This window comes from Trichogramma pretiosum, unplaced genomic scaffold, assembly GCF_000599845.2.
Source record: "Trichogramma pretiosum strain Unisexual culture from Peru unplaced genomic scaffold, Tpre_2.0 scaffold50, whole genome shotgun sequence".
NCBI classification, from domain to species: domain Eukaryota; kingdom Metazoa; phylum Arthropoda; class Insecta; order Hymenoptera; family Trichogrammatidae; genus Trichogramma; species Trichogramma pretiosum.
In genome coordinates, this window is record NW_019640807.1 from 1,318,694 (window position 1) to 1,331,998 (window position 13,305).

The 13,305-nt window shown below is 34.8% G+C and overlaps 2 protein-coding genes across 2 annotated transcripts; both read left to right on the forward strand.

Annotated features, from left to right (window-relative positions):
- The first annotated feature begins 1,396 nt into the window (after window positions 1–1,396).
- Window positions 1,397–3,704, forward strand: LOC111694014. The gene is made up of 7 exons (XM_023460523.1): window positions 1,397–1,936; window positions 2,004–2,163; window positions 2,229–2,363; window positions 2,417–2,637; window positions 2,697–2,929; window positions 2,996–3,367; window positions 3,437–3,704. Exons 1-7 carry the CDS (start codon window positions 1,397–1,399, stop codon window positions 3,702–3,704), a joined length of 1,929 nt encoding a protein of 642 aa, XP_023316291.1.
- A 2,672-nt stretch (window positions 3,705–6,376) lies between these two features.
- On the forward strand, window positions 6,377–11,033 carry LOC111694016. Its single transcript, XM_023460527.1, has 3 exons — window positions 6,377–6,671; window positions 10,375–10,501; window positions 10,563–11,033. The coding sequence occupies exons 1-3, from the start codon at window positions 6,377–6,379 to the stop codon at window positions 10,825–10,827; spliced, it is 687 nt and encodes a 228-aa protein (XP_023316295.1). The 3' UTR covers window positions 10,828–11,033.
- Window positions 11,034–13,305: the final 2,272 nt, after the last annotated feature.

Here is a 13,305-nt window from a genome sequence, read left to right on the forward strand (position 1 = left end):
TTTTAAAGCCCATAAAAATGTTACAATGCATATTGCTATTCGCTAAAAAACTTTTCAACAAACTCGTATAAATTTTGTAATTTTCCACGAACACAGTGAAAATCGTACTGAATAGTATATGCTGCAAATTCTTAATGTCAAAACCAAATAGACTGTTGAGCATTTAAAATTTGAAATTATTGAAATTTTGAAAAAAATTCAAGGCTGTAGCGTAAGCAAGAATTATTTAATTTGATTCTGAATCTATGCAAGCACGCTTGAAAATGTTCAAAATCGAGATAATTCACGCGTAACCCAAAATAATAAATTCAATTAACACTAGAACGTAAAATTTTTATTAAAAATATCAACAGATAACACTTTTTGATGGATGAATATTGTACTATTTATCTGAAAAGTATCATTCAAGCAGGTTACTTTTTTCCAGAATGGACAAGATGTTTAGATTGTGCTTCGAGGTGTCAAAATTTACCTTTTTGGATTAAACGTGTCCATCTTGTATACTACATTTACACGCGAGAATCGAAAATTCGAAAATTTTTGTTTCATTATGACTGGTAGTGAGTTTGACAACTTGCACAGAATGTAAAATGCTCAATTATATTACCTTTTGATCTTGATTGAAATTTGAAGCAATCTCATGAGATACATTGAAATATTTTACAAATCAACAAGGCATCGATTATGAATTTGCGTGAGATTTGTCAGTTTATGAAAAAAAATTTACTAATTCCTCATTCTTGCTAAAGGACTCGAGTATTTACTGGGCAAAAAATGAAAATATAACACATTTATTTTGCTGTCGAAGATAAAAAAATAGCTTAATTATTTAACATTTGTGTAGATAAAAACATTCGTGATCTTTTAACTGGCAAAAAGGCTATGAAAAGTATAAAAATAAATACATATTGTCAAATCCAAAAAGAAGGTAGTTTCGTCAATAAAAAAATCAATATTATTTGCTTGACCGTGGGCCGCGAGTTTTGGAAATTGTTCCTGGGGAGTTTAGAAACAAGAAAGAGCGCATGAACATGTCATTTGAAGATGGGTATTTTTGATATAGCTACTTTTGTGTTCCAGAAGACGAAGCGTCGTGTTTTTCCAAGGGTATAGTTCGATTTTCCGATAACATATGAGTTAATTTTTCCGTATTATGTTTTTTGAGATACATAGTGAATTTTGGTGATTTTTTGGGTGATTTTTTCAGTGAAAAGCCAAAGCTTTGATATCTTTCACCGATGATACTGCATTTTTTTAGATTTAACCATATATAAACATTGCATATGCGTCATGCGTTTCGTGATCATGTATAAAGTTATATTTTTTGAACGAATATAAATATACTACAAATTTTGCAAACTCAATTTTCACTTGTTGCCTTGAATATTTCAATAACATGAGTTCAACATTAGTAAAATTATCATTTTTATTCATATTCATTATTGCGCGTAATGTAAAATCAGAAGTGGATCCTTTACAAGTCTTAGGAGCTGGATTCGAAATCATAAAATCTGCCAGCAATCCATTAGAATTTGGGAAATCTCTTCTTGACTTTGCTTCGTTAATATCTTCGGATGCTTCAGAGAATGAAATCGGTGACACTCTCCGTGTCATCAACGATAAGTTAGATGCTATTTCTGAAAACCTTGAAAAGTTTAAGGTTGAAGTCGACAGCGAATTAAAACAGATAAAATTACTCGTAGATACGAAACCTCTAATAACAACATTTTGGGGCCTTGGAAGCGATATAGACCGTGATTACAAGACACTCAAACAAATATTAAAAGGACATAGCACTTTGCGATCTTTGAATAGCTTTGCAAATGGTGTTATTGATCATCGTAATGGTGTTACACACACTTTAGAGAGTATGCACGCAAAATTATATGCAGAAGAGGGAAATATTGTTTATAAATATTCGACGCAGTATGAGTTGGTGAGTGTGCTTTACTATTTGGAAATACGTGGAAAAAATGAATTGGTATTTATCATTCCTCTTGCAGATTCTTTTGCCTGTTTGTCCGAGTCGCCTTTCGCAGGCAAAAACTATTCTGCTTTTTTATCTAGCGCTTCACAACGCTGAATTGAAAGGATTGGCTGTACTTGCGTACGCATTGAAACAATACTACAGCACAATCGAGCAAACAGATCAAACAGAAGAAGGTTAGATTGAATTTATTAAAAATCTTTTAATAAAACTGAATTGATGTATATATTTAAAAAAATAGACTTGGAAACAGAACTAGATGATGTGAAACAAAATTTCATTGAAAGATCAAATGAAGCGTTCAGAATTTTGGAAAAAACAATGAGCAAAATTTCTCGTGCGTTGTGGAACTGTACTTTAGAAACTCCTCGAGAAGGTAAGCAGTAATGATTTTTCCAAAACGAAAATCGATCATGAATATTATTACAGGTGTCACTTATGCGCAGTTTGGCCCATTTATATATAGGACATTCGAACCTGCGGACACCATATCAAAGATGTTTACTGGCTATTCATGTCCCGCCATACAAAATACTCAAAGTGTCTGTCACGAAAGTTCTAGATCTACGTGCCATCAATTAACGTATTGTCGTGGAAAAGTAAAGTCTTGCGAATCATTGGCCGGAAAAATAAGAGTTTGTCAAACATCGGTAATGAATTCAATTTAACATATCGATAATTATGTTTTGATGTAAGATTTTTTATTCAGAATGATAAAGCGCGCAAGTACGATTATGCGGAATACTCTTGGGGAAAGATTATAGGACAAAAAGATCAAGAATGCAGAGGAAGAATATATGAACACAAAGCTAGAGTATACGTGAATGGTTACATGGGCTCATTCACTGAATACGACAGTTCATGCCTTTGCTCATGTGAAAATCCCGATTTAAACGTTTACATCAATTTGAGGGAAGTTGTATCTGATGTGCATGAAAATAAGTAAGAAATTTATATTATTATTTTCAATGATTGAAATGAGTTTAACAAAACTATCGTCGGTAACAGGGTCATCACAGGCATTCGCATTAGAAAAATCAATGATGTTTTTCATCTTCAAGTACAGCAAGCCAAACTTTTGCCATCAGTTGCAATTGATCTGAAAACTAAGTCTTGGGTAAAAGTCAACGAGTATAAGACATCTGATAAAGGCGTTTCGGAAGGCAACGATTATCATAAATTGAGCTGGGATCTTAGATCATTCGAACTGGACGACGTTGAGCTCGATAGAAAATACGTTGTAACTGGTGCGAGATTCACTGTAGATAAAGGTCTTATAAGATTGAAAGTTCGAGGCACTCGATTTAATTTTCAGAATGGAAAACTCAAAGTTAAACAACATTTGTGGCACCAGCACACAAAATCTAAAGACCAGCTGAAGTAAATGAGACATACTTCATTCAAATATCGACTTTTTATGACATGTTGAACATAATTAATTGATTACAGACACTTTGGATTGGAATACACAGATTTGCCGACTAAATATCCGATAAGCCAGCCCGTTATTACGGATCCAGGACAATATATGACTTTGACGACGAGTAGTATGGATGATGATGTCGGACAAAGTGTTGTACCATTCGTAGAGTTGAAGCCGATTGAATCAGAAATCCCTAATGTTGCATTATCTGGAATTGGATTGATACATAAAAGCTACCAAAAGAATGCAGCTGGATATCTTGCGCCAAAAATTTTAACTTATAATTTCACTTGAATGATCGTATTTTGTAAGTGCTGCCTATTCATTGGTAATGTGCTTTTTTTTTAAAAAATCATTAAACTATGATATCAATGAAATCCGAGTAAAGTTTTATAACAAATTGAAAGCATGAATTATAGGTCTAAGTCGTATTCGAAAAGCCATCTTTCAGCAGTTTAACTCTGATATTGGACATTACTGGGAAATTTCACGAACAATTGCGTGTAATTGCGATGATGATGAAAAAAGCGAATACAAAAAACCCTAGCGGTCATCTATTAGGGACTGAATCATACCGCAACGCCTCTATGCTCTAAATGTATTTTTCCATAACCGAGGATGATGAGTAAGGCAAGCCAAGCAATTAAACTCATCATTAATTGATTCTTTCTTTTCAGTTAATCGATACGCAAATTCTCGTTTTTTACTCGATATATTGATTGGCATGTTCACGGCGATTGTTTTATTGTTTCCTTGAAATTTATGTCAACCCCTTCATCATCATCGAATTGTTAAAATTAGTCGAATTTTCTCGTGCACACAACACTCTATGTGCACGAGAATACCCATGCCCGTAACCATCATTCAAATAAACACCCACATCTACACACACGTATACGCGAGCGCGCGTGTACCATGTATTCTACATCTTAAAACCACAACGCGAGGCTGACATATTTAACAAATGGTGTTGTGAACGCCCGAGCATCATCGATGGTCGCCGCGAACACAACAAGTTTCAATTTCAGAATAGCGCCCGAGGCATCAGGTTTTGACTATGACAAAAAATCAACAAATTACTCATGCTAGCTTTGGATGTATTGGCTAAAAAATGCATTAATTAGGTTTCACGCAATGATTCTTTAATGTGAATGCGAATAAAAAAGAAAGGAAAATTTTTTAATTATTTAACAATTGCGTAGAAAAAACGATTCGTGTTCTTCTAAAAGACAAAATAGCTATGAGGAAAGTATAAAAGTAATAAGCTCATTTATTGAATTTGCGTCATACATTTCATGATCTTGTGTAAAGTGTTACATTTATGACAAAATATGTAATGCAAAAAATTTTTCGAAGTTGACATTCAAAGTTTTTGCTTTGAATAAATCGAGAGCATGAGTTTAATATTAGTAAAAGTATCATTTATATTTATATTCATTACTGTGCGCGATGTAAAATCGGAACTGGATCCTACAAAACTTAATAAAGGTGGATTCGAATTCGATAGATACACTGTAAACTTCGCTACATTATTACTTTTCGACGATAAAGAGGACGATACAAACAAAAATTTCATTGGTATCAATGATAAGTTAAATGAAATTTTAGAAAATCGTGATTTTCTAAAGAGTTTGATTAAAGTCGCAAACGATAAGAAAACTTTAGAATTTCATGATACAACAAAGTCTTTAATAGAACAGTTTTTTTCACTTGGAAGAAAAATAGACAAACTTTACAAAGATTACCTAATAGTAAGAAGAGAGGTGCCACCTTTGAACCGCACATTTGAACAACTTTATGAATTAAACCATTTTATACATGATGTTTTAAAAAAACATGATGTAGAAAAAATTTTAGAAGAGATGCATTATATTTTATACAAAAAAGAGACCGATATTGCTTATGATTTTGCTAAAATTTTTAGTGAGGTGAGTATGTTTTACTCTGTTGAAATACATGGAAAAAAAGTTAATATTGTTTGATTGCCCTAGAAATTTTCGACTGTTTTGTGGCGTTCAAAACGCTATTTTGAAACAAAAATTATTCCGGCATTTTATCTGACGCTTCACAACGCTGAATTTAAAGGATTGGCCGCACTTGTTTACGCCCGAAAACAAAAACTCTACGGAGATTCATTAAGTAAAGGTTAGAGTGCATTCATTAAAAATTTTACTATTTGAGCTGAACTAATATATGTTTAAAAAATAGTATTAGAAGAAGAACTATATAACATACAACAAGCTTTCAATACTAGGACAAGAGAAGCATTCACAGCTCAAGAAATAGTCATGAACAAGATTTCTCGTGAGCTGTGGTACTGCACATTAGACAGTCCTCGAAAAGGTAATTGGTTATATCGTTTTCTCTAAAACGAAAATTGAATATAAATATATTCTCAGGTTTCACCTATGAGCAGTTTGGACCATTTATCTATAAAACTTTTGAATCTGCGCGAACTTTAACACCAAACTATGCTCGTTATTTTTGTGTCGAAATTAAAGATGTTGAAAGTCTTTGTCGCGGGCAGCCAACATATAAGCCAGAGTGCAACGAATACGCATTTTGCCGTGGAAAAATAAAGTCTTGCGAGATGTTGGATTCCGATGCAGATGTTTGTCAAACATCGGTAATGAATTAAAAAAAATTTATCGTTAATTATATTTTGATGTAAGATATTTTAATTCAGAATGATAAAGCACGAAAGTACGACTATGCAGAAATTGGCCCTAAAACTTACGGTAAAAAAGAAAAATCATGCAGTGGAAAATTATACAGACACATACGTTCTTTAATACCTACGACATTCTCCATATATTTTGCCAGTCTACCCCATAATTTCTCCGAATCTTCATGCGTTTGCACGTGTGAAAACCCTGATTCAAATGTTTACATCAACTTGAGAGAGGTTGTATCTGATGTGCACGAAAATAAGTAAGAAATTTAAATTATTATTGTCAATGATTGAAATGAGCTTAACAAAACCATCAACGGTAACTAGGGTCGTCACAGGAATTCGTTTTAGAAAAGTCAATGATGTTTTTCATCTTCAAGTGGAACAAGCCGAACTTTTACCATCGGCTACAATTGATCCAAACACTAAATCTTGGGTAAAAGTCGAGGAGTATAAGACAACCGACAGTGATGTGTCGGAAGGCGAAGATTATAATAAATTGAGCTGGGATCTTAGATCATTCGAGCTGGGCGACATTGAACTCGATAAAGATTACGTTGTGACTGGTGTAAGATTCACTGTAGATAAAGGTCTTATAAGATTGAAAGTTCGAGGCACTCGATTTAATTTTCAGAATGGAAAACTCAAAGTTGAACAACATTTGTGGCACCAGCACACAAAATCTATAGACCGGCTGAAGTAAATGAGATACTCCGATCATTGATAGATTTTTCATTGAATCAAAATATTTTATTTACAGACAATTTAAACTGGAACACACCGATTTACCTCCTACCCATCCGATAAAAACAAACATTTCGTATTCTGAATCAAATCAGTACATTACATTGACGACGAGCAGTATGGAGCAAGATGTCGGACAAACTGTCGTGCCATTTGTAGACTTACAACCTGTCGTATCGGAGCACCCTGACGTTGCATTGTCTGGGGTCGGATTATTCCATAAAGGCTACAAAAAGAAGGCGGCTGGATATTTATCTGTAAAGATTTTAACGTATAGATAGAGAGGAAAACAAATTCCCATTAAATTTGTAATAAGTTTTCGATAAACTTGTGACCTCAAACTTAATTTTCCCCCTGCTCGGTTCTATATATAATATTTCCAATTTAGTTACCCGAAAATCACATTTCCTTGATACCCCAACCAATAGTAACATCACTGACTAAAATGAAAATGTTATTTTCTGTTACCCAAGAAAAATAGTACACCCAACATCCTAGGTGAAAAATAACGCCTTTATTAAAAAATAAATAAAACTAATCCGTATTTCTTTCGATGTGTAAAACTTGTTGAATTTTAACAAAATTAAAATAGCCATATTTATGATGTTCAACTTGATACTGGCCACTGCGGTTGGTATTGAATTTGAATTGATGCGATTGACATATCTCAAAATCAGCGTGATAATCTGTTTCAGCGCAGCAACTGGTTCGCCCGCAAAAGCAGCCTCTTGAGGAATCGTTGCAGCGAGGGTAAGAGATAAAGTGTAGTATCCTGATAGTAATTAAAATTCTATAAAAAATGGGAGCACACTGGGCGGTAAAATAGAAGCGACAAGATACTTGCTAATTGCTTCTCGCTCACGGGAATGAACTCTCCAAATCGGAATTATCGAGTCAAGTGATAATATTAATAATATGACCAATCCTTTTTTTTAGTTAATCACGCGAATATAAGTTTTCTTATTTTTTACTCGATATATTGATTGGCATGTTCACGGCGATTGTTTTATTGTTTCCTTGAAATTTATGTCAACCCCTTCATCATCATCGAATTGTTAAAATTAGTCGAATTTTCTCGTGCACACAACACTCTATGTGCACGAGAATACCCATGCCCGTAACCATCATTCAAATAAACACCCACATCTACACACACGTATACGCGAGCGCGCGTGTACCATGTATTCTACATCTTAAAACCACAACGCGAGGCTGACATATTTAACAAATGGTGTTGTGAACGCCCGAGCATCATCGATGGTCGCCGCGAACACAACAAGTTTCAATTTCAGAATAGCGCCCGAGGCATCAGGTTTTGACTACGACAAAAAATCAACAAATTACTCATGCTAGCTTTGGATGTATTGGCTAAAAAATGCATTCGTTAGGTTTCACGCAATCATTCTTTAATGTAAATGCGAATAAAAAAAAAGGAAAATTTTTTAATTATTTAACAATTGCGTAGAAAAAACGATTCGTGTTCTTCTAAAAGACAAAATAGCTATGAGGAAAGAATAAAAATAATAAACTCATTTGTTGAATTTGCGTCATACATTTCATGATCGTGTGTAAAGTGTTATATTTGTGACAAAATATATAATGCAACAAATTTTTCGAAATTGACATTCAATGTTTTTGCTTTGAATAAATCGATAGCATGAGTTTAATATTAGTAAAAGTATCATTTATATTTATATTCATTACTGTGCGCGATGTAAAATCGGAACTGGATCCGACAAAACTTAATAAAGCTGGATTCGAATTCGATAGATACACTGTAAACTTCGCTACATTATTACTTTTCGACGATAAAGAGGATGATACAAGCAAAAATTTCATTGGTATCAATGATAAGTTAAATGAAATTTTAGAAAATCGTGATAGTTTCGAGAGTTTCACTAATGTCGCAAACGATAAGAAAACTTTAGAATTTCATGATACAACAAAGTCATTAATAGAAAAGTTTTTTTCACTTGGAAGAAAAATAGACAAACTTTACAAAGATTACCTAATAGTAAGAAGAGAGGTACCACCTTTGAACCCCACAATTGAACAACTTTATGAATTAAACCATTTTATACATGATGTTTTAAAAAAACATGATGTAGAAAAAATTTTAGAAGAGATGCATTTTATTTTATACAAAAAAGAGAGCGATATTGCTTATGATTATGCTAAAATTTTTAGTGAGGTGAGTATGTTTTACTCTGTTGAAATACATGGAAAAAAGTTAATATTGATTGATTGACCTAGAAATTTTCGACTGTTTGTCCAAAACGCTTTTTTGAGTCAAGAATTATTCCGGCATTTTATCTGACGCTTCACAACGCTGAATTTAAAGGATTGGCCGCACTTGTTTACGTCCGAAAACAAAAACTCTACGGAGATTCATTACGTAAAGGTTAGAGCGCATTCATTTAAAATTTTACTATTTGAGCTGAACTAATATACGTTTAAAAAATAGTATTAGAAGAAGAACTATATAACATACAAAAAGCTTTCAATAATAGGACAAGAGAAGCATTTAAAGCTCACGAAATAGTCATGAACAAGATTTCTCGTGAGCTGTGGGACTGCACATTAGACAGTCCTCGAAAGGGTAATTAGTTATAATTAGTTATAATTATAATTATAATTATATAATTAGTTATAATTTTCTCCAAAACGAAAATTGAATATAAATATATTCTCAGGTTTCACCTATGAGCAGTTTGGACCATTTATCTATAAAACTTTTGAATCTGCGCGAACTTTAACACCGAGCTATCCTCCTTATTGGTGTGTCGAATTTAAAGATGTTGAAAGTCTTTGTCGCGGGCAGCCAACATATAAGCCAGAGTGCAACGAATACGCATTTTGCCGTGGAAAAATAAAGTCTTGCGAGATGTTGGATTCCGATGCAGATGTTTGTCAAACATCGGTAATGAATTAAAAAAAATTTATCGTTAATTATATTTTGATGTAAGATATTTTAATTCAGAATGATAAAGCACGCAAGTACGAATATGCAAAAATTGGCGATAAAAATTACGGTAAAAAAGAGAAATCATGCAGTGGAAAATTATACACACACGTATCTTCTATAACTCCTGCGACACCCTTCATGTATGTCGGCGATCAATCCCGGTACGAATCTTCATGCGTTTGCACGTGTGAAAACCCTAATTCAAACGTTTACATCAACTTGAAAGAGGTTGTATCTGATGTGCACGAAAATAAGTAAGAAATTTAAATTATTATTGTCAATGATTGAAATGAGTTTAACAAAACTATCATCGGTAACTAGGGTCGTCACAGGAATTCGTATTAGAAAAGTCAATGATGTTTTTCATCTTCAAGTGCAACAAGCCGAACTTTTACCATCGGCTACAATTGATCCAAACACTAAGTCTTGGGTAAAAGTTAACGAGTATAAGACATCTGATAAAGGCGTTTCGGAAGGCAACGATTATCATAAATTTAGCTGGGATCTTAGATCATTCGAGCTGGGTGACATTGAAATCGATAAAAATTACGTCGTGACTGGTGTAAGATTCACTGTAGATAAAGGTCTTACTGCAAATGAAGGTCTTATAAGATTAGATGTTCGAGGCACTCGATTTAATTTTCAGAATGGAAAACTCAAAGTTAAACAACATTTGTGGCACCAGCACACAAAATCTAAAGACCAGCTGAAGTAAATGAGATACTCCGATCATTGATAGATTTTTCATTGAATCAAAATATTTTATTTACAGACAATTTAAACTGGAACACACCGATTTACCTCCTACCCATCCGATAAACGAAGACGTTTCGTATTCTGAATCAAGTCAGTACATTACATTGACGACGAGCAGTATGGAGCAAGATGTCGGACAAACTGTCGTGCCATTTGTAGACTTACAACCTGTCGTATCGGAACACCCTGACGTTGCATTGTCAGGGGTCGGATTATTCCATAAAGGCTACAAAAAGAAGGCGGCTGGATATTTATCAGTAAAGATTTTAACGTATAGATAGAGAGGAAAGGAAATTCCCATTAAATTTGTAATAAGTTTTCGATAAACTCGTGCCCTCAAACTTAATTCTCCCCCTGCTTCGGTCTATATTTAATTTTTCCAATTTAGTTATCCGAAAATCACATTTCCTTGATACCCCAACCAATAGTAACATCACTGACTAAAATGAAAATGTTATTTTCTGTTACTCCAGAAAAATAGTACACCCAACATCCTAGGTAAAAAATAACGCCTTTATTAAAAAATAAATAAAACTAATCCGTATTTCTTTCGCTGTGTAAAATATGTTGAATTTTAACAAAATTAAAATAGCCATATTTATGATGTTTAACTTGATACTGGCCACTGCGTTTGGTATTGAATTTGAATCGATGCGATTGACATATTATCTCAAAATCAGGGTGATAATTTGTTTCAGCACAGGAACTGCACCTAAAACTTGGTTCGTCCGCAAAAGCAGCCTCTTGAGGAATCGCAGCAGCGAGGGTAAGAGATAAAGTTTAGTATCGTGATAGTAATTAAAATTCTATAAAAAAATAAGAAGCGATGAGATACTTGCTAATTGCGTCTCGTTCAAGCTCGCTACGGGAATGAACTCTCCAAATCGAAATTATCGAGTCAAGCGATAATATTCCTGCGATGACTAAACCTTTTTTTTCAGTTAATCGCGCGAATATAAGTTTTTTTTTTACTCGATATTGACAGGTGCCCAACGATTTTTTAGCGATTATTGTATTGCTTACTCGAAATTTATATCAACCCCTTCGATCATCTATATTTGTAATCAAGTGTACATTCTCGTTCACACAAAACTCTAACGTGCACGTGACCACCATTCAAAAAAACACTCGCATCTACATACACACGTAATATACGCACGTGTGAGTACCACGAATGTGTTACATCTTAAAACCACAACACGAGGCTTTGTGCGAAGAGCATAAATAAGTCACGTACATGCCCACGCGAGAGTTGGCCTTTAATGACATACACGGCGTCAAGTACGTACACATGGCCAGCACCTTCTAATTCATAATGTTGCCAGTGCGAAGTGCGCGTAAATACGAGTTCGCCACGAAGCTCGCGAGAGGAAGGCCGAAAAAAAAAGGACGAAAAAAAAGAATCGACTCCATTCGACGCGAGGGTATCATTACAGGAGGTGTGAAAAAAATAGGGATCGGCCAAAGAGACGCACCCCTTCCGAGCGATTCCACCGCGTCTTGTGTACATTTTTTTTTCTCTCGCTCCTATTATTACCATACGCATCTTTCACGCGAGCAGTGGTGGTTTTTGCCTTTTCAGTCTTTTGTTGTACGCGTGGGCCTCTCGTATCGCTCCGAAAAAAAATCTAATCACACGTGTATACTCGTACCCGCGACATAATGTAAATAATATGTATAACACCGTCACTTTTCACCGCTTCGGAGTGCAAAGAAAAAATAATTTCCTGCCTCACACCTCGCATATACAGTCAAACCCCGTTATCCGCGGGGGTTCGGTTCCGAAAAAGTACCGCGTATACCGAAACCGCGGATACCGAAGCATTGTTCTTATGGGAAAAGGAGGGTTCGGTTCCTCGTCCAGCTGAAATGTCAATGTACGAAAGAGTAAAACACCTTTTTTTTATGAAAAATCAAAGTATTTATTAATTTTCGAGTAAAATACTTAGTCAAACTTTTTTGCTTCGCTCTGTGCATCAAATCTTTGTATAAACTTTCATAACACTGCAATGATTTTGTTATATCTTGCTTGAATTGAAGGCTGCGAGTCATTATTGGATCATGATTTATGGCTCGTTCAATGAGTTGTTCTGCATCAGCTAAAATTTTACTTATGACTTATCTTGCATTGTTCTGCATGTTTCCCCAAAGATTTTGCACTCTCTCGAGTTTTTTTCTCGTTGTCGTGGATTGTTCTGATCGAAGACTCGTTGACGTTGAATCTTCTTGCGATTGTAGCAACTTTTTCACCAGCTGCCAACGCGTCGAGAATTTTGATCTGTTCGACCAAATTAAGAACTTTTCTATCGCGCTTTTTTTCGATTGAAACTTTTTTTTTTCGTGTTGGTCGAGACATAATTAAATAAAAAATAATAAAAAAATTTTTAAATTTGACGCGCACAAAATGTTAACCTCCAGAAAAAAACCGCGGATACGAAAACAAAAAACCGCGGATACTGAAGTTGGGTCACAAATAGGGGTACCGCGGATACGAAGAATCGCGGATAACGAATCCGCGGATAACGGGGTTTGCCTGTACTATTTTACACAATGGCTCAAGTAAACGCCGGATTACAGATATTAAACGTCAACCGATAATAATCATCGGGAGCGGCGCGTCTCAGTGCACGCGAGCTCGAATCGCGAGTTTCGAGTCCTTTGGCTGTGCAGCAGCAGCAGCAGCAGCAACGGGTAGAATTAAAAGGATGCGAACGACGCGATTAGTTTAGTCGAATCCATAAATTTCCACGGCTTCGCGG